The 19,721-nt window shown below is 38.1% G+C and overlaps 1 protein-coding gene across 1 annotated transcript in view; it reads left to right on the plus strand.

The window, feature by feature from the left end:
- GUCA1C (guanylate cyclase activator 1C) overlaps positions 1-18,422 on the plus strand; it is a 36,065-nt gene extending 17,643 nt beyond the window's left edge. Inside the window, exons 2-4 of the mRNA XM_012645911.1 lie at positions 7,032-7,181; positions 11,744-11,831; positions 18,211-18,422. Coding sequence (XP_012501365.1) covers positions 7,032-7,181; positions 11,744-11,831; positions 18,211-18,422 — 450 coding nt within the window. The remainder of the gene's footprint in view (positions 1-7,031; positions 7,182-11,743; positions 11,832-18,210) is intronic.
- Positions 18,423-19,721: the final 1,299 nt, after the last annotated feature.

Consider the following 19,721-nt stretch of genomic DNA (forward strand, 5'->3'; position numbering starts at 1 on the left):
TGGGTGGAGACTAAGAACAGGATCCGCTGAGGCAGGACAAGGATGGACACATCAGATCTTGGAAGGGCACCTGGGAACATTTCCTGGGGAAACTGTGGGCTCAGGGAAACTGTCTTCTGTGGAGCGCTGGAGGCTAAACCCATGGGCTGGTGGGGGCAGGGCAGGCACAGACTAAGTAAATTCCAAAGTGTACAGAAGAAATGTTCACAAAAGACAGCAGGGAGCATGAGAGGACAAGAGAATGAACACATCTTCTCCTGCTGAGCCAGATGGCAGTGGGGGCAGATGTGGGAGGGCTTCAGAGTGGTGGCCCCCAAAGCCCTCTGGGCTCAAAGTTTCCCGGAGGCTAAGTGGCTTATTGCACCCAGCCCAGATTTTCCTTGAGCAAGTACAGAGAGAGCACAGGCTCCAAGGTGCAGCATTTTCATCTCCAAGCACCTCCGAGTTCCCTTACTTTATACGAGTCTATCTACTACCAAATCGCTCACATACAATCCAGAATAACACAGTAATTCGAGTTAATCGAGTAAATAATCAAGTAAATGGAGTAAATTGAGTATGTCCAAACCATTCAAGTCTGGGCACCTCTTCTAGAAAGAGAATTCAATCGTAATGAGTTCTGAAGGCAATGTTGGGTGGTATAAAGCTTAGAGCAAGGCTGGCTGGCTTTAAATCCTGGATTCACCCTCATCCTCATTTTGTCACTTTAATTAGTTTATTTAATCTTTCTGAATGTCAGTTTTATCCTCTGTAAAATAAGAATAATAAGACTACATGCAAGGTTGTTTTAGAGATAATGCATGGAAAGTGACTAGCGTAGTACTTGAACATAGGCTTTTTTCTTTCTTTCCTTTTTCTAAAGAAACAATGGTAGCTGTTATACTTAGCAATAAATAATTGTTTTCATATGCATATAAGCTATATAATTTAACTTTCTACCTGCACTTCAAATTGATCATGTCCTGAAAACAACTGCAATTTATAGCAGGTCATGAGCATTGCCTGGAGACTGTGTGTTCCGCCCTTGGGCTTTCTACAGGACGGAAGCACTACAGGATCTTGTTTTCCTTATTTTTTGTTGCACTTCAAAAGTCTTCTCTATTGAATGGTAGAAAGGAAAAATTAACCACATATTTTTCCATCTTTGTAAAATTTATAGATGTTAAAAGTGGTCTTATATTTTTTCCTTATGTTTTAGAGACCAGGAAAAAAACTTAAATTTGAAGTCTATATATTTTTTCCTCTTTCCTCTCCCCCTCTACAAAATGATTCATAATATATTAATGGAGCCAAACTCTCTTACGGGCCTGCTAACCTGTCATGCTTCCATATCCTGACCTCCCATTAAACTCTTCCCTGGAATCCACGCCAGAACATGATACATAAATCTATAAACATGTTGGGATTAAAATTATCTTTATATGCATGCTCCCAAACTCTCCTTTCCCGAGGCTCACTAGAATGGGTTCTGGCTTTGCATGCTCTTAATTTCTTCCCCTTCCTCAACTTCAAAGGGGGATTCTGCCATTGGCAAATTAATTCTTTAGGATCTTGTGATGCAGAATTATAATAAAAATTGGTGGGCTAAAAGAATGAAATGTTCTCATGCTAGGGCTAGCAGTGAAGGACTAGGGAATAGAGATACTGAAAACTGAGCTGCAGGGTATACGTGGAAAAACAGATGAGAGAGGAAAGGGGTGTTGTGAAGAAATCCGTAACATTTCTTTCAACACATACTTGTTCCAGAAATGCAAGTAAAGACCCTCCATTATTTTGAAATTAACTTTTGATTGCTGGACTTTATACTTATGAATATGTCATTCCAAGACTGAGCCATGTGGGTCATCATTTTTCTAATTAGTTTTAATAAGATTACTTAAATTCACATTGGAATAAGTCACAATTGCAATAGCCACTTGGAGTGATGGGGAGATGAGAAAATTGCCTACAGAGAAATGTGTGCATAAGAAAAACAAATTCGGTCCACGGTTCCCAAATCTTAGGATACATAGACTCACCTCAGGAGCATTTTAAAATGCAGACTTTTAGACCATATCTCAAGCAGCTGTGATGCTGTTTTGGGGGTTGGGGGTCTAGGACTCAGCATGTTTCATTGCCCGCCATATGATTCTGACACAGGGAGTTTATGAACCCCACTCTGACTCAGGCCAATAAGAATCAGACTTCTCCAGGCAGTTCTGTGTGCTGTGGGACTCCTGAGGTTCAATATAGAAATGTGAACTTAAGAGTGTTCCCTAGAGAGCAGAGCCATCCCGTAGAAAAGCCTCTGGACATTCTCTATTGCATTCTTCCTTGTCACATTTGCAAGGACATCTCCTTATCTTCTCAGTGAAAATTATCCTCCTCTCCTGCCTTTGAAATCTATACGTTAACTTAAGACAATCATTGATTGTTTTCTTCTTATTTATAGAATAAGCATCTACTTAAAACCCTCTCCAACACTAACACAAGCTATTAAATTACATTGGTACCAGAGTCATCTCACAAATGTAAATTTCTACCAAAGCTCAACAGAAAGATAGGAAAGAAGAGTTGGCTGTGAATCGTAAGGGTTAACTTGCCTGACTGTGTAACAGCATGCTGAAATGAAAACAGGAAATGTGTTACTTACAGAAGATTTTGAAAGAGGCTGCTCTTGTCTAAGTAGAAAGGTATGATTAACCAGGTTGTCCATTTAAAAACCATACAGTGAAAATATTTATGTTCATCTCCTGGGAGGTCTTGCCCAGAGCTTTTAGAGCCTAGGTTGGAAGGTGTTAGGACCACCCAGGCGCTGTGCCTAAAAATAAAATACTAAATGTTCTAAAGGTAACATCGCTCGATTTAGCCTGTTGCCGTTCATCATACAGGTGACATCGAAAAATGTGGTCAGTGAAGTGGAACTTGTAAAATGAAACAAACCATCATCAAATAAAAGGTTTTTATGGAAACTCTGGAGGATCACCTTAATAACAAGCCTGCTTTGTAGGGAGGGTGCTTCTGTGTCCTTTTGGTAAACTTGCACAATAACTGCCCAAGGAACCGTTGTATTGATTGGCCAAACCCTAAAGCCCCAGGAGGAAGGCCTGGGAACAGATGTACCTCTGGCTGGATGCTGTCCATCCAGCTTATATCCTCTACACCTCCAGTCCAGTTTCTGAAAAATAATGGTCATGTCCTGCCGAATCTGGAGATATCCTATCTTGATGTCATCTTAAATAAATTTCAACTCTGTTATGTTATTACATATTTCTCTTGTCTCAGCCATAGCTGTGCCAGGGATTAATAAGGTGAAGTGGTAGCAGGTAGTAGGAAAGGCAGGTGAAGAAAGGCTAAAAACAGCTTTTGTATATTTGAATAAATTTCCTTTAGAATACCCATTCAACGAGACTCTCATCTGTAAGAAGAAGTCTTATCTCTTATAAGAAATATTAAAGTTATTGACGGGGTAAAGATGCCTAAGTTATGAAACATAAAACTCTAATACCAAAGATAGTAAAACAATTTTTAAATGTTTTCTTATTATTTTCTGACTATAAAAGCAAAACATCCACAGTGTGGAAAATAAAAGCATGTAATAAATTTAGAAGACAATGCTATAGTGACTAGCACATTGGCTTCCAACATCTGAGATATTGTTATCTTATTTAAAAAAAAAAAAACTTGTTTAAAAAAAAGTGATTAACCAGCCAGACTGGCCTTGCTTCCCACTCCAGAACTAGTGGTGATTTCTCAGTTGCTTTACTTATGGACTTGGTGAAACTATTCACGAAAGCTTGAGACTCAAAGGAAACACATATCACTTTACAGACTGATAAGTCTAAAGCTCTTTATAAAGGGGGATACTGTATGTCACATCTTGGTTTTGTAAATAGGCCTTAATATAACAAGTATTCCAAAGAGAATGCAGCCAATGGCATGTTTTCTTGGGCTGGATATGCTACCATCAGCATTAGAATTCACATGAGAAAATAGCAAAGAGTGAGTCACATGCCTCCCTAGAGCTGGCCTCCTTTCTTAAGGCAGTTGAGCATTTGGGTTTGCAGCAAGGTTTGAAGTGTATGATTCTTAAGGGTGACACAGACTGGTTCTGTTTCAACTGAAAATGTTTTACTAATTTAAAACAAGATAGGAAAAACTTTCTAAACTTGTAATCCTTAAATAATTTTTTCGAAGATTGACTAATAGGACAAAATTTTTTATAGAAAAAGAGCCCCATTAATTTTGATTCATACTTAAAATTATGCATTTAAAGGAATTACACTAAACTGGAATTTAACAGTCTAAAACTATCAACTATTAATAGTTTCTACAAAAAGGAATACACAGTTTGTCTATTTGATGTTTTCTATTAAAATTGGCACATGGTCTTCTCCCTCAGAAGAGGACAAAATCCGAAGATATTCAGGAGAAGAAAACCACTGTAGGAGTTCAGTGGTCAGGACTGAGGCTTCTGCCATGGCATTTTAGTTAGAGTGTTTCTTTGGCATAAGAAGGAGACATTTTCTCTAAAAAGGCACTTAATCTCAACTTGAAAAAGAATATCTACAAAAACCCAACAGCAAGCATCATACTTAATGGTGAGAAACTAGAAGCTTTCCCACTAAGATCAGAAACAAGATAAGGATATCCCCTCTCACCAGTGCTTTTCAACATCATGTTGGAAGTCCTAGCTAATGCAATAAGACAAGAAAAGGAAATAAAAGGTATACTGATGGGGAAGGAGGAAATAAAACTGACTTTGTAAATAACATGATTATCTAAATAGAAAATCCAAAAGAACTGACAAAAAGCAAAACAAAACAAAAATCTCCTGAAACTAATAAGAGATTATAGCAAGGTTGCAGGATACAAAGTTTTTATATAAGAGTCAGTCACCTTCCTAAATACCAGCAATGAACAAGTTGAATTTGAATTTAACTCATTACCATTTACATTAGATTCCAAAAATAAAATTTTTAGGTATAAATCTAACAAAATATGTACATGATCTATATGAGGAAAACTATAAAACTCTGATGAAAGAAACCAAAGAACTAAATAAACATAGAGATGTTTATGTATAGGAAGACTTGATATTGTAAAGATGTCAGTTCTTTCCAACTTGATCTGTAGATTCAATGAAATCCCAATCAAAATCCCAGTATTTGTAGATATTGACAAACTGATTCTGAAGTTTATATGGAGAGGCAAAAGATCCAGAACATCTAATACAATATTGAAGAAGAAGCTGGAGGACTGAAACTACCTTACTACACGACTTACTCTAAAGCTATAGCAATCAAGATAGTGTGGTATTGCTGAAAGAATAGACAAATAAATCAATAGAAAAGAATATAGAGCCCAGAAATAGGCAAACATAAATCTAGTCAGCTAATCTTTGACAAAGGAACAAAGGCAATACAATGGAGAAAAGATGGCCTTTTCAACAAATGGTGCTGGAACAACTGGACATCTACATGCAAAAAAAAAAAATGCATCTGGACAAAGACCTTACACCCTTCACAAAAATTAACTCAAAATGGATCACAGACCTAAATATAAAATACAAAACTATAAAATTCCTAAAACATAACATCAGAGAAAATCTAGATGACTGTGGGTTTGGTGATGACTTTCTAGATACAACACCAAAGGCATGATCTATGAAAGAAAAAAATTAATAAGCTGGAGTTCATTAAAATAAAAATCTCTGCCCTGTAGAAGACATTTTCAAGAGAATGAAAACACAAGCCACAGACTGGGAGAAAATATTTGCAAAAGTCTTAGCTGATATAGGACTGTTATCCAAAATATACAAAGAACTCTCAAAACTCAACAATAAGAAAACAAACAACCTGATTAAGAAACAGTCCAAAGATCTCACCAAAGAAGATATATAGATGGCAAATAAGTGTATGAATGATGTTCAACATCATATGTCATCAGGGAATTGCAAATTAAAACAGGGGGTTAACACTATACATCTATTAGAATGGCCAAAATTCAAAACACTAAAACATCAAATGCTGATGAAGATACGAAACAACAGAACTCTCATTCATTGCTGGTGGGAATGCAAAATGGTACAGCCACTTTGGAAGACAGTTTGGCAGTTTCCTAAAAAACTAAATATACTCTTACCATACTATCCAAAATACCTTGATATTTACTCAAAGGAGTTGAGAACTTATGTCCACACAAAAAATCTGCACATGGATATTTATAGCAACTTTATTGGTAATTGCCAAAATCTGGAAGCAACCAAGATATCCTTCAGTAGGTGAATGGATAAATAAACTGAGGTACATCCAGATAATGAAATATTATTCAGTGCTGTGAAGAAATTAGCTATCAAGCTATGAAAAGACATGGGAGAAATTTAAATGCATATTACTAAGTGAAAGAAAATAATCTGAAAAGGCTACCTGTGCTGTGATTCCAACCATATGACATTCTGGAAAAGGCAAAACTATGGAGAAAGTAAAAAGATCAGTGCCTGTCAGGAGTTAGTGAATATTGCATAAGCAGAGCACAAAAGATTTTTAGTAAAGCTATTCTGTGTGATACTATAATGGTGAATACATGGTATTATGCATTTGTCCAAACCCATAGCATGTACAATACCACGAGTGAACACTGATGTAAACTATGGATTTTGGATGACAATGATATATAAATGTAGATTCATAAATTGTAACAAATGTACCGCTCTGGTGGGGGATGTTGATAATGGCGGATTGCTATGGATGTTTAGGGGCAAGGCATATATAGGAAATCTCTGTATTTTTCAATTTTTCTGTGAGTCCAAAACTGCTTTAAAAATGATGTCTATTTTAAAAAGCACTTAGTTATAAAATTAAAGTCACTTGTTTCTATAAACATTACCTGTGTATTTTTTTTAATGAAGCACTAGGAAAAAGATCTATGGTGAAATTTTATGGATTATATTAAATTGTACAAAAGGTCCTGCTCATGAATAATGACTTCTCAAATAAAAAACAATTGTTCTTCTTTAATATTTATTTTCCTTTCCATTTTGCTTTCCACAGGATGGATTTATTGACTTTTTTGAGTTTATCGCTGCTATAAATCTAATCGTGAGAGAAAAAATGCAGCAAAAATTAAAATGGTATTTTAAGCTGTATGATGCTGATGGAAGTGGTTCTATCGATAAAAATGAACTTCTGGACATTTTCATAGTAAGTGAGTAGTAAAGTGTCTTTGGAGGCCATTATATGGTTAGTCTAATTTCCTCCTTATGGAGGGGGTGATAGCTTTCTGTTGGCTATTCTTGGGGTGTACGTTTTGAATTGCTGAAGCAGGGTAAATTTCACTTATCATATTGGTTACTGAATGTGGAACTGAAAACCGACATTTTTCTCTTGGTGCAGTCCACTCAGACATTCACAAATTTAGCAGAGCATTGAGATGAAAAATGAAATAAATGTGATGTTCTAAAACAATTTATCTTTTTCTCTGCCTCAGTGCAGAAAGACTTGCAGGGAGCAGCTAAAACATGAGATGGTATATGCATATACATATATATGTGCACATATATATATATGACAAGAGACATGGACTAAGAATGAAGGATGAAGGTACGTGAAGACTAATCTTTCTGGGAGCTACACCAAAGTATTTCTAATAGTTGGTTCAGGGATCTATTCTTTCCATCACTAAAGTTCAATGAGTGCCTTTACAAACAACTCCGCTACTACCACAACCTCCCCCAACGGAGTAGGGAGTAGGGGATAGTTATTTTCATGGTATGAGATGAAAAGGATCAGAGAATAAAAAATGCCTAAAAGGGACACTGGACCTAAATGAAGATGAGAGGCGTAATTAACATTATGACTACAATACACTGAATTTTTAACACATAATCAAAGAGCATTGGAATCAGCTGTCTTGGAAATGATCTGTTATAAATTCTTTCTTTTATAGATGGAGGAGCTGCGTTACAATCAAAATACATAGTAGAAATATTAGCAAAAATGCCAGAAAAAATAATTGGGTAGAACAATAACTGTAATTAAACATCTCAACAAATAGACAAAGCAGATAAAAATGTGGAGCTAAATAAGCAAATGTAGAGTTAACCAATGTGGTGAGAATTCAAGGCTATGATAAGACCAATGTCGCTACCACTTTAATCTCACATAGATCATTCACCAAAAAAATGTACTAAGATGCGCTTTGCAATCGAACTTTGTAAGCATTAAAACTTAAAAATTCTGTAAATATATTACATATTGCAACACAAAATTTGGAATCTAAAGTATTCTATAGAGAGTGGACAACTCCATGTAAATTTTAAAATATCCTCATAAATAAATATACCCTAGCTTATTCTAAAATGATTAAAATGTAAATATGATATACAAATCTTGGGGGATGCCACCAAAGCATTGCTCAGAGCAGGGATGCCTATCTGTGGATCTGTGGATGTATGGCCTTCAGGAATCCTTGGAGCCCTTGAAACTGATGGCAAAATTTTGTCTGTATGTTATGCATTTTTTCTGGGTGAAGGGGAGAGTCATCAGATTCTCAAGGGAGTTAGGAATAACAAAAGGATAAAAGTGATTTTATTTAAATATTATGGGAAAATGTGAATAGATTTTCATTAGTTACAATGTACAACTTAGGCTTTGTGCTGCGGCTCACGCCTGTAATCCTAGCACTTTAGGAGGCTGAAGCAGGGGAATAGCTTGAAGTCAGGAGTTTAAGACCACCCTGAGCAAGAGCAAGACCCAATTTCTACAAAAAATAGAAAAATAAGCCAGGCATGGTGGCACATTCCAGTAGTCCCAGCTACTCAGGAGGCTGAGGCAGGAGGATCACTTGAGCCCAGGAGTTTGAGGTTGCAGTGAGCTATGATGACGCCACTACACTCTAGCCCGGCCGATAGAGCAAGACTGTGCCTCAAAAAAAAAGTACAACTTAGTGAGTCAAGGAAAGAGAAATATTAAATAGTAAATGGAGCTTGTCCTCAATGTGTTTTGAAAGGGAACAAAAATAACACAGGGAAACTGAAATAATAAAAGCAAAGAGCAGAAATTAATTTAATAAATTAATTTAATAATTGGATATAATTTGACTTTAAATTAATAAGTTCTAAAAACAGTAATAGCTAATTCTGGCAAGAGCATGATAAGAAGGGTACCCTTACGTACTGTGGAGAGAACGTAAGTGGATATAACATTCCTGGAAATGTGATAATCTGCATCAAGAGGCTAAAAGTTGATCTTCACTTTAAAGTCAGCATTACTTATTTTGGGTCAGAAAAAACAATCATTAAGGGTAAAAGTTCTAGGGTTTATATCACAAAAGCTCTTAAGATAGTAAAAATAAAAAAACTAAAAGTTAAGCCAGCGGAATATGTACTTATTAAAAAGTTAGTGGCCTATGAACATACTTTCTATACAATGGCAAGTAAAAAAAAGGCATCAAGTTAAAGAATAATATATATATATAATCTAAGCCCTCTCTGCATGCAGTGAGAATGTTAAAATGGAATTCAGCCCAGGCATTAAGAGATTGGAAGAAGATACTAGAGTACAGGGAGAATTTACAAAGGAGATAGTTACATCTTAATCTCACTTCGAGGATATAAAATAATCATGAGAAGGATTTTCGAGAAGGATTTTAAGGAGAATTTCTTGGGTAGGATCCCTGAAGTCAGTAACATGGAGATTTAAGGAAACCATTGAGAGTAGAGGCACACTGCAGTTTGGGGAACACACTGTTTGGGTGTTTGAGTCACGGTGAGAAGTCTAAAGCAGCAGACACGGCCGCAAAGGTGCAGTTGATGAAGTACCTGCAGTCCTAGAATTTGCTGGGACAAAGGATGCCGGGGTGTTTTCTGTGAATCTTGTGTGGACCACTGTGAAAGAAAGCTGGCATGGAGTTGTCTTAGATCTTGTCCAGCAAGGTCTGGGGGGTGAGGGAAACTCAGGAGAAGAAAGCTGGAGGCAGACAGAGCCGTGGTTCTCGACCAGGAGAATCCCTATTCAGGGGACATTTAGCAATGTCTGGAGACACTTTGGTTAATTGGGGAGTGGAGGATGGGGGTGGGGGGTTGCTATTGCCATCTGTTAGTGAGAGAGTAGGGATGCTGCTGAAAATTCAGCAATGCACAGAACATCCCTGAACAAGAAAGAATTGTCTAGTCCAAAAATGTCTAGTGTGTAGATTTTGAGAAACTCTGACCTAGATAGGGACCAGCTGGAATCGAGATGCATGATTCATGTCTAGGGAATTGCAGGAGAGAGAAAGTCTCAGTGATGGAGAGGAGGGGATTTCAGAGCAAGAGCAGACTGTAAACACCTGCCAGTCCAGAGAGCCCTGCGACTGGCCAACATGGCAGTACCTGGCAACCAAGAACTCTCTGCCCCCCTCTCTCTCCACCTGCTCCTGCTCCCACGCAGGCAGTGCTCAGACACTGTGATGAGCAAAATGGGGGAGAAGGAGTAGATATGCTAAATGAGGAAAAAAAGAAGGGGGGAAAAAAAACCCTAAACATGCCTTCTTGCCCATCCCCCACCCTACTTGTCCTACAGGAAAAAGAAGGAAAACAGAGCAAGCTGATGATTCTCTCCTCAGGCCTCACCCACCTTCCAATCAGTATTTCACTCTTAGATTGCCGGAAGATGGGTGATGAACAAATCAAGATTTCACAAGTTTTTACTGTGATTTGTATATGTGGTCTTGTGTCACTTCAGAATGTGGGGATACTTACCTGGCCAATTGTCTAGGTTTTTGGAGCCTCTGCCCAAACACTGAGAAACCCTGAAAATTTTCCTCTAATGTGACGTTGCGTGTATGTAACGGTAACTCCAAGCATTGTCTTATATTTCACTGTGAGATCTGCGAGACCTGGGCTTGCTAAAGCAAAGGCTTTACCTCCGTTTATTATGATTAATCCTGGATTCAAGGTTAGTCTTGCTTGTGAAACAGCAAGCAAGAGAGTCACATTGAAGGTGTGTGCCCTCTAATTGAAATACGTAGCCAGCAATTTTTCTAAAGATCCCTTCATGTTCAGTAAAGATGGTTATGTTCAAATTCCCAGATGACTAATCCTCTTTCATTTTATTATGAATTTCTGTCTCAGATCTGGGTCATTTAATCACCTTTGCAGGGAGTGGTTTGGCTAAATCTTCCCTCTAGGAAACCTGGAAATGTCACTTGCCCCAGGTCTTCTGACAACTTTTATGATGAAAAGGTGCTGGTAGAATATGAGAGAAATTCTGCCTCCTTCTAAGGCGTATATATCTGTCTTCCCAGCTGTTCATTGTACCAAAGGGCACAAGGAACCAGAGGTGGCTGTGGCAGCAGCCAGAGAGGAAGACTTAGCTTCTTACCGAGTCATCCTTCTCCGTTCATCCATATGGACCAAACGAATCAGTCTGAAACCAAGAACAATGTCTGTTTTCTGGGTCCAAAACTCTTATGACCACGACCACTACAATATGTTCTCCAACTGGCTCTTTGCATCTTTTGTTACCTAATGTATTGAATTGGACCCTCTATGCTGTATAAAATCAAACTTCAGACTTTATTCAGTTAATTTAGTTTCCAAGCCTCATTACCTAGAACTGACATAAAATCTTTTCTCTTTATTTATTTTTAACAACTAGAACAGGTTGGAGAGCAAAAACTGACATTAACACATCCCCGAATTCTGCCACATTGGAGTAAAAATACTACAAAATGTATTTGCTTCCAGCAAAGTTGAACTCTCTCATGTAACGTCTCTTTGCAGGGTGTACAAGCCCTCGGTGGCCAGCAAACTCTGAGTCCTGAGGAATTCACCAACTTGGTGTTCCGTAAGATTGACATAAACAATGATGGTAAGGGAGCTACTCCCCTCTGGCTCACTTTCTTACAATCGGGAGACGGTGGGGGGTGGGGGATGTCATTTAGACAAAAGCAGAAACCTATCAAGAGAATCATTCTTGTGACTTGGGCTTCATAATTTGACAATCCAATGTTCTGTAGTTGGTAAGTTCAATTGAGTAAATGTTTATTGACTGTATTTGTATCCACTGTGTGGGGCATGACACATCAGAATATGTAAAGAGTAAAGGGAGAGACAACGAGAGAAATTGCGAGAATATGGGATGCGGAACCTTCTGCTGTTTGCTCTGGGCCATGCTCTATTAATCATTTCCTCTCAACCGGAGTTTTTCCATCAACTTATAATAAAGTGAAGTTTTCCCTGCTGTAGAAAATCTTCCTTCAATTATGCTGTTTTCTCCTACTGTCGGACTTTTTCCTTCCCCCTGACTACACATTTCTGGAGAATCGTCCATACTTGTCTCCATTTCTGCTTTTTCTATCTTTTCTACATTTTTACCCTTTCTCTCATTTCTGCTCCTTCTACCTTGAAATCTGGGTTCTCTTTAGCCCAGAGGAGGTGCATTTCTTTTTCAGAGGCAGGAGAGAAGACACAGACATTCCAAGAGAAGTGAGTGCTTATACCAAATGGCTTTGATCTCAGCAAAATGGTAGGTGAGCATATTGACTTGAAATTGATGCAGAATATCTAGCAATGGTCCTTCAAAAACAGGAAATTTGGCATTATGAAAAATATAAGATATCAGTAAGAGGTTAAAAAAGAATGGATAAAAGGCATTGGGATTCCAGTCATGGTTGAATTCAATCCACAAGTAACTCCTACTTACTCAACCCGCCCACCACGCGTCGCTTCTTTCAGTGGACACGAGAGGGCAGTAGAGACCCATGTTCCCACGCTGAGTGTGGCACTTTGTACTGGTCAAATGTGGCAGCTCAGCGCGGAAGGGAGGGGTGGCGAGGAGGCTGAGAGGAAGTTCAAATGCAGCCACCCTTGTGAGAGAGCCAAACAACTGGGCAAGAGTATACTTCTCAGGAAAACAGCTTGGAGATACAGCAACAGCATCAATCTTCGTCTTTACTTAAGGACTAGGCCTAGATCTGAATCTCAAGTCAGTGCGCTCGCTTACTAGCATACAGAGATCAAAGAGTAGAATAAAATAAGCCAGTTCCTGTGAAAGTTTGCAAGAAACAGAGTCAGACCACCCAGAGTAGATAAGGAGGCTAAGCGAAACTAGAAAAGGACCAGAGAAATGGAGAGCAGAGGGTTTGATAAGGCCAGTGAAGATCTCATTTGGAATATGCAACTGAAAACAGTGGTCATCAAACAGGAGACTGCTATAGGTTTTGTTCGGTTTCATTTTTATTTTTAATCTCAGAGGTACTGCAGGATGGCAGGGATTGGAGTAGAGAGGATAAACTGTTTCATCCCAGGGCTGAAAAACGTTGACGTAAAAGAACAATATTTTGGAAGTAGATGGAATATCAGGAAGGTTTAAGACTTAGTCTATACAGTGAATTTCAGAAGGGCAGGTCAAGAATATTTGATAATATCGATGGACAATGCTTCTAGTGCTAAGTGTGGGGGAATAGGAAAGTGACTTCCCTTGGAGAGGTATGAGGATTTGGGCATCTTTAGGAAACAACGACGTTTCTGTCAATTTGAGGATACAGATAATGTGTTCCAGAAAGCACAAAAATGATGCAGGACTTTTTGTTTACTATTTAAGGAGATACCACAAGGAAAAAGTATAAGGAATCAATAAAGTGGGGAAAGAGATTTGAAGGGGCCTTGAAAGGGAAAGGACTGGGTTGATAAAAAGATATGAATTCAGAGGAGAGGAGTTGTGCTCAGGCAATAGCTGAGGTTACCTGAAGTTAGAGAAATGGGCTCTTTGACCTGGAAGAATGTGTCAACAACAGAAAAGAGGGGGTCCATTATGGCTTCTGGAATAGTTTTTAGAACTAAATACACTAATCGTTTACTCTGATAAAAACTTGTATTTTAAGTAGGAAAAATAAACACACACACACATTTTGGAATAACAATGAACCATTATTTCTCCCATCCATGTACTAACCAGGCCTGACCCTGCTTAGCTTCTGAGATCAGATGAGATTAAGCATGTTCAGGGGGATATGGCTGTAGACTGAACCACTGTTTCTTAGCAAATGCATTTACAGAGCTAAAACTGATAGGATTTGTTTTTATATGGAAATTATTGAAGGCTGTTACATCATCTCATCAAGAGGCCGCTGGGTCACTCATGTGTTGAGAAAAATATGCTAAAATTATGTATCGTTGGACAGAGAAAGCCCAGTGCAACAGAAGACAAGGAAGAGAAAGTAATGAAGACATAATGGGTTGATATTTGCAGAAGTGCAAAAGGATTTGGCAAGTGCTTGACAGAGGATAATAATGTAAAGTGCTTCATTCATAAGGGGGGAGTTGGCACCACATAGGAAAATATCCATTCACATTTGTACAAGCCTAAATATGTATACCTCAAATATGATTTTTTAATTATTATCATTGTTATCAAAACATCAGTGTTGGTAGACATAGAGATGTTCAATTAAGTATACTAGAATTCTATTGACTATGTGCCAGCATATATATTTTTGATCTCTCAAAATAAAAAGCAAGCACATTATTGGTATCTAATAATCTAATGAATATTGAAACCAAAGATAAAGCTGATCACAGCACAAAAATACAGCTAAAATATCTTTAGGAACATATATGAAAATCCCAATTTGATTGTAAATTGCTTGCAAAATAAACAAACAGCATCACATCTGTTGTGACAGAAAAATACACAACAAAGTATTCTATACATAATCCTCATGATAGTTAGCAAGTCAAAGTTAGAAGGTTAAGCAAAAGAGAGGTATGGGAGTAATGACAGAATTATAAAGAGATGAAGAGCTATAAGCTCCGTGAAAGCAAGAACTATTTCTGTTTTATGTACTTTGAAATTCTCTGTGCTGTATAAATAACTATGAAATGAGTAAGCACGTAATAAGAAGATGTCATAAAAAATAAAGAATAATGAAGAAATAAGCACAACGTGCAATTCAATCTGAGGAAGAAAGATGTCTAGAATATTTTGGAAGTTAAACTATGTATGCATATGCATTGCAGACTTCACAAAATGTAAACCTGGATTGGTTAGCAGGAGTTAATTACCTGTGAAAAGTGTGACTGGAGGCCAGAGAAAGGCTAAAGGGGAGTGCTTTCTTTACATTACATTTTTATGTATTGTCTGAATTTTTTTTACTATGAGCCTCTATTGTTATAATTTAACAAGTTAGTTTTATTTTTATGTTATGAAGATGAGCATCAGGAAGGAGAGCTTCAAGAGAATCACAAAGGCAGAAAATTGAAGCTAAACATTCAATATTATTGAAGAATGAAAACAGTACAAGTCAGGATAAATGATTAAGCATGGACTTGTACAGGCTTTGCTAGCAGAAGAACAGCAATCCACATCCTACCAGGTTCCAGCAGGAGTCGCGACTTAGGAAGACTTATAGATGTTGTTCACAACACCAAGCGCAGAAAGTGCCAGGGCAGGTTTGACACACAGCCAAATAGCACGGGGATAAGGCTGACTTAAGTGGCTCATAACAATAAACTGTGAAAGTGAAAAGAGGCCAAAGAGGACATGAAAGAGGGTGATTATTGAGCAGATATTTTAGGTAAAAGAAAACAGGAACGGAAATAGAGGAAGACATTTTACTGAGGGACTAAGAAGAAAGATCAGTGCTTTAGACTGGAACATTGTGGAAAGCCACGAGAATCATACTGAATTAAATTGGGAAACTGAGAACTACCAGGAAATGAGAGGGAATTGAGTTTCCTCATAGAGAAGAAACGGCTGCACGCTAAAACTCTGCTGTAAAATGCTGCTAAATGCCTCTAGTGCCACCTTGCTAATGAACACAATACTTGTTTGTAAGTATCGTTTAAAATCTTCACCAGCATCCTCCCTTGAAAACCCGATCATTCTCATTTCCTGAATCCTCCCCACCCCATCTTTGCTAATTTCCCAGTCTCAGCATAATTTTTCATGAAACTATAGTTTAAAAGAATTGGAATTGAAAAAAATTCCTTTACACAGACTGTTTTCTTTTAAAACCAGGCTGACTTCTTTAGAGCAAAAATGCTAATGTGGGCATGCACAGTGAATTCTGGCCTTTTTTAGCGAGGGGGCAGATATTTTGTTTTATTATAAAAGATTATTTAAGATGTTAATAGGACGAAATGCATGATCCAGGAATATCAACAGAATAACCAGACTGCAAAGAAAATATTCAGGGGTAGCTCTTCTATTACCAATGAAACGCATCACTTTATGTCATTCTGAGTCCTGTGATCTCCGGGTCAATCGTGGCCTACAGGCTTTGGCTCTTTGCTGGTGGATTCTTTGGTAGGAAGCTTCTAGACCCTACAGACAATCCTTTCTAGAAAAACCCAGCAAACAACCTTTTAATTTGTTTGGGCATAAATTCACAGTCGAAGTAAAGAGGAGTAGGGAGCAAAGTTAAAGAACATCAGACAGCGGAAGGCGGTCTGTCCGCGTGCTTTCCGAGCTCCCGCCTTAACAGCTGCAGCAGTGGCAGCCGTGCGGCCGTGGCAGTGGTAATTGTAGTTAGGGCTCAATAGTTTGATGAATAAATGAACAAATGTTGAGTGCTAGAGGGAAAAAGAGTGAGGAAAATTTCAAAAGAAGTAGTTTGGATATAGTAAACATTGTAAGTTACCTTAGATAGAGGCTGACCATTTGGAACAGTTTTGGTTTTTTTTTAATGATAAGTGGTTAGCTAACAGGAAAAAAGTTAGTATGCAGAGTTCACAGGTGTTTTGAAGAAGTGAAAAAACAGCAGCAAAGACGTCCTTCTTTTTCTCTTTTCCATATCGGTAACCTGTGCTGCGTTTCAGCTGAGACTATGTCCCGGTCCCTTTCGATACGACTTCTTCCATCGCCAGCGGTGACAGCGGAGAGATTTTACGCCTGAGGAGTTAAAATGACCCCAGTTTCCCCAGCTCCATTCCCACTTTGCTTTGGGTCATGCTGAGCCCTAGAAATTTGAAAAGTCTTCCGGGCTGGGAATTTGCCAGCTGCGATTTCCCTTTGCAAAGGGCGTTGTTGTTGGAGTATTTCATGTCCTCCTGCCCGTCACCGCTGCGTCCACGCGACCCCCACCGCCCTCTCACCACTCCTCTTACTGTGCAGTCCTCTCTGCTTCCGTCGGTTTGTTCCAGGGTTGAGCTTTCCCTGCGACACGCGGGGGATTCTGTTCCTAACCGCTGTTAGCTGGGGTTTTGCTCAGTCCTTTCTTTGGCATAAATAGAACATAAGAAACAAAGATTAGATTTCCCTCCAAAAGAAAAATGTATTTTTAGTATTTTACAATGAAATCAAAAGGAGGTATATGAAAATGTGATGATTCATACTTATTTACATTTGAATCACTATTGCGGTGTTTTAGATACTTATTTTTATCCACAGAAAGGTATGGGTACAGTGTAGCGCCTGATTCAGTGCCTGCTGACTTTCCGCCTCGGGGCACTTTCTCTGGTTACCAGCTGTACTTGACCCCCCGTGGCTGATCTTCCACCGGGCTACAAATCCTGTTGGGCACAATCTCTTTCAACCTAAACACACCCATAATCCCAATACGAATGATTTATGTCAACAGAGAATTCCAGCCTCTCAAAATGTTGAAAAGTTGTCTTGTGGGATGGAGATAGTGAAAAAACATGCCAGCCAGTACACCTGGGTATAAGGCTATAGACCTATAGCACTGGGCTGGCCAGCACAGGCCTAAGGTTTAAGTCAAGGTGATAAAATTAGGAATCAAAAGTCAGAGAGAGGAGAACTGGTGACCAATAATAATATGTGGAATGAATAATTGTTTAAGCTTCCTCGCAGCTTTGGACAGTCTCTGGAATTATTTCCTCAGAGAGAAGAATATTGAAAACAGCCTTGTGAACAGTCCTTTCCTCTGGATCTTTTTATCTATAATCTGTCTTGCTCCTATGATCTGGTCATACCTTCAAGATTTAAGGTCCAAAAACCAATAATGTGTCGAGATGTAAATGTATTTGTGCTCTTATTTCATCAGGTGCGTTACCTGATGTTCTCAACCAATAATAAAAGTAGATCATATTTATTATATTACTTTTATTTTCATTGGCATCCGCACCATTGAATGCTCTTTTATATGAAGATCTTCAAAGATCTTAAAGACTAATTGAAGAGAAAGGATATCAGAAGAATATCAACAAAAATACCAGTAAATATATTGCATGTGCTCTGAGTGGTACTTATGAAGCCTCTTGTTAATTGCTCGTTTATTATTTTCCAGGAGAACTGACTTTAGAAGAATTTATCAATGGCCTGGAAAAAGATCAGGATCTCCTAGAGATTGTTTACAAGAGCTTCGACCTTTCCAACGTGCTGAAAGCAATCTGTAATGGGAAGCAGCCAGACACCAAAGAGGACTTCTCCAAACCACCTGAGAAGGCCGGTCTAGGGAAGGTGAAAATGAAGCAGCTGTGGGGGCCCCTCTCCCAGTGAGAGAGAGGACAGGCTGCTGCATTCTCACCGAATGCTTTCAGTGAGCACAAAATTTCAGTGGAGAAGAAATACAATCTTCCTCATGTACATGCTGTCGATGTCAGATCTTTACTATAACTATCATAGGTTTATGAATACAAGCATTTATTTTAATTCAATAGAGACTTCCATAAAGATCCTAAACAGATGCATTGTTGCTTTTCTGTTTGTCCATGAGTTCTCTCTCTGCAGATTAAAACAGGATGATTAAACTGAAGGATTGTCTCCACACCTATCAGTTCAAAATAAAGCTCGCAGGTCTGTTTTCTTGCATATTTAATCTGCATCTTGAAATATAACTGCATTATCTGGAAAATGTCTCCACAGTTTAGCATTCTTAGATTAAACGTGCATTTGGCAAATGTGTTTGCTGACTCTTAGCTCTTGTTGCATCTGTATATTATAAATGACTGAGTTCTGGTTTATTTGAGAAACTTGTTTTCTGCCCTTATTTCTCATTTCTTACCTTGAATGCTGTCTTGAACTAATGATACTCTTCTGCTGTAAAGGAAAAGTCTTAAGCTAGGTAGTAAAAGGAGAAAACTTCAGACTGGGCAGTGAGAATGTTTTCATCTGATTTGTTATAAATCTGTATCCAGTTGTGCATGAAAATGCAATGTATCATCTGTAATTATTATGCCAGTTGGAGGTTTGATCAGAACAGCAGACAGGCAGGCTATGCAACAACAAGCACTTGACATTTTAAACGGTCCTGACATTATAGCTCTGACATTTCATTTTTCATATCCTTTCCAAAAAATGAAATGATGAATGGGATTTCTTGATGGGTTGGAACTTTTTTAAGTTTTGGGTTCTATATCACAGGCCCATTAGTATGTCTGTCAGTGAATGGCTTTCTCATGGAAACACCGTGGAGGTTTCCAAGACCAGATGTGAACCATCTTTATGTCAAAAGCTTTATAATTATGCTTTCATATTCAAATTTGGGTTAAAAACACACAACTAGAAAACTACAGAGTTGGACTGTCCCTGTCTCCCTTATAGTTATCCATGTGGATAAAGGTATAGATGAGGGATAAATGGCAGTAGAAATGAAATATATATAGAAGTAGAGAAGAAATTATAGATGAATGTGTAGGGGAAGCTATAGATAGAGATAGAAATATTCTGGGAATTTTAAAAAAATTTTTGAGATTCACAAAGATGTATACAATGTAAGATAAAATATTTGAAATAAAATGATCGTAGAGAAAGTAAAGGAAATTATTATGGCTATGATGCCACAAAGTTCTACTCATT

The sequence above is a fragment of the Propithecus coquereli genome, unplaced genomic scaffold (genome assembly GCF_000956105.1).
Source record: "Propithecus coquereli isolate 6110/MARCELLA unplaced genomic scaffold, Pcoq_1.0 Scaffold105, whole genome shotgun sequence".
Classification (NCBI taxonomy): domain Eukaryota; kingdom Metazoa; phylum Chordata; class Mammalia; order Primates; family Indriidae; genus Propithecus; species Propithecus coquereli.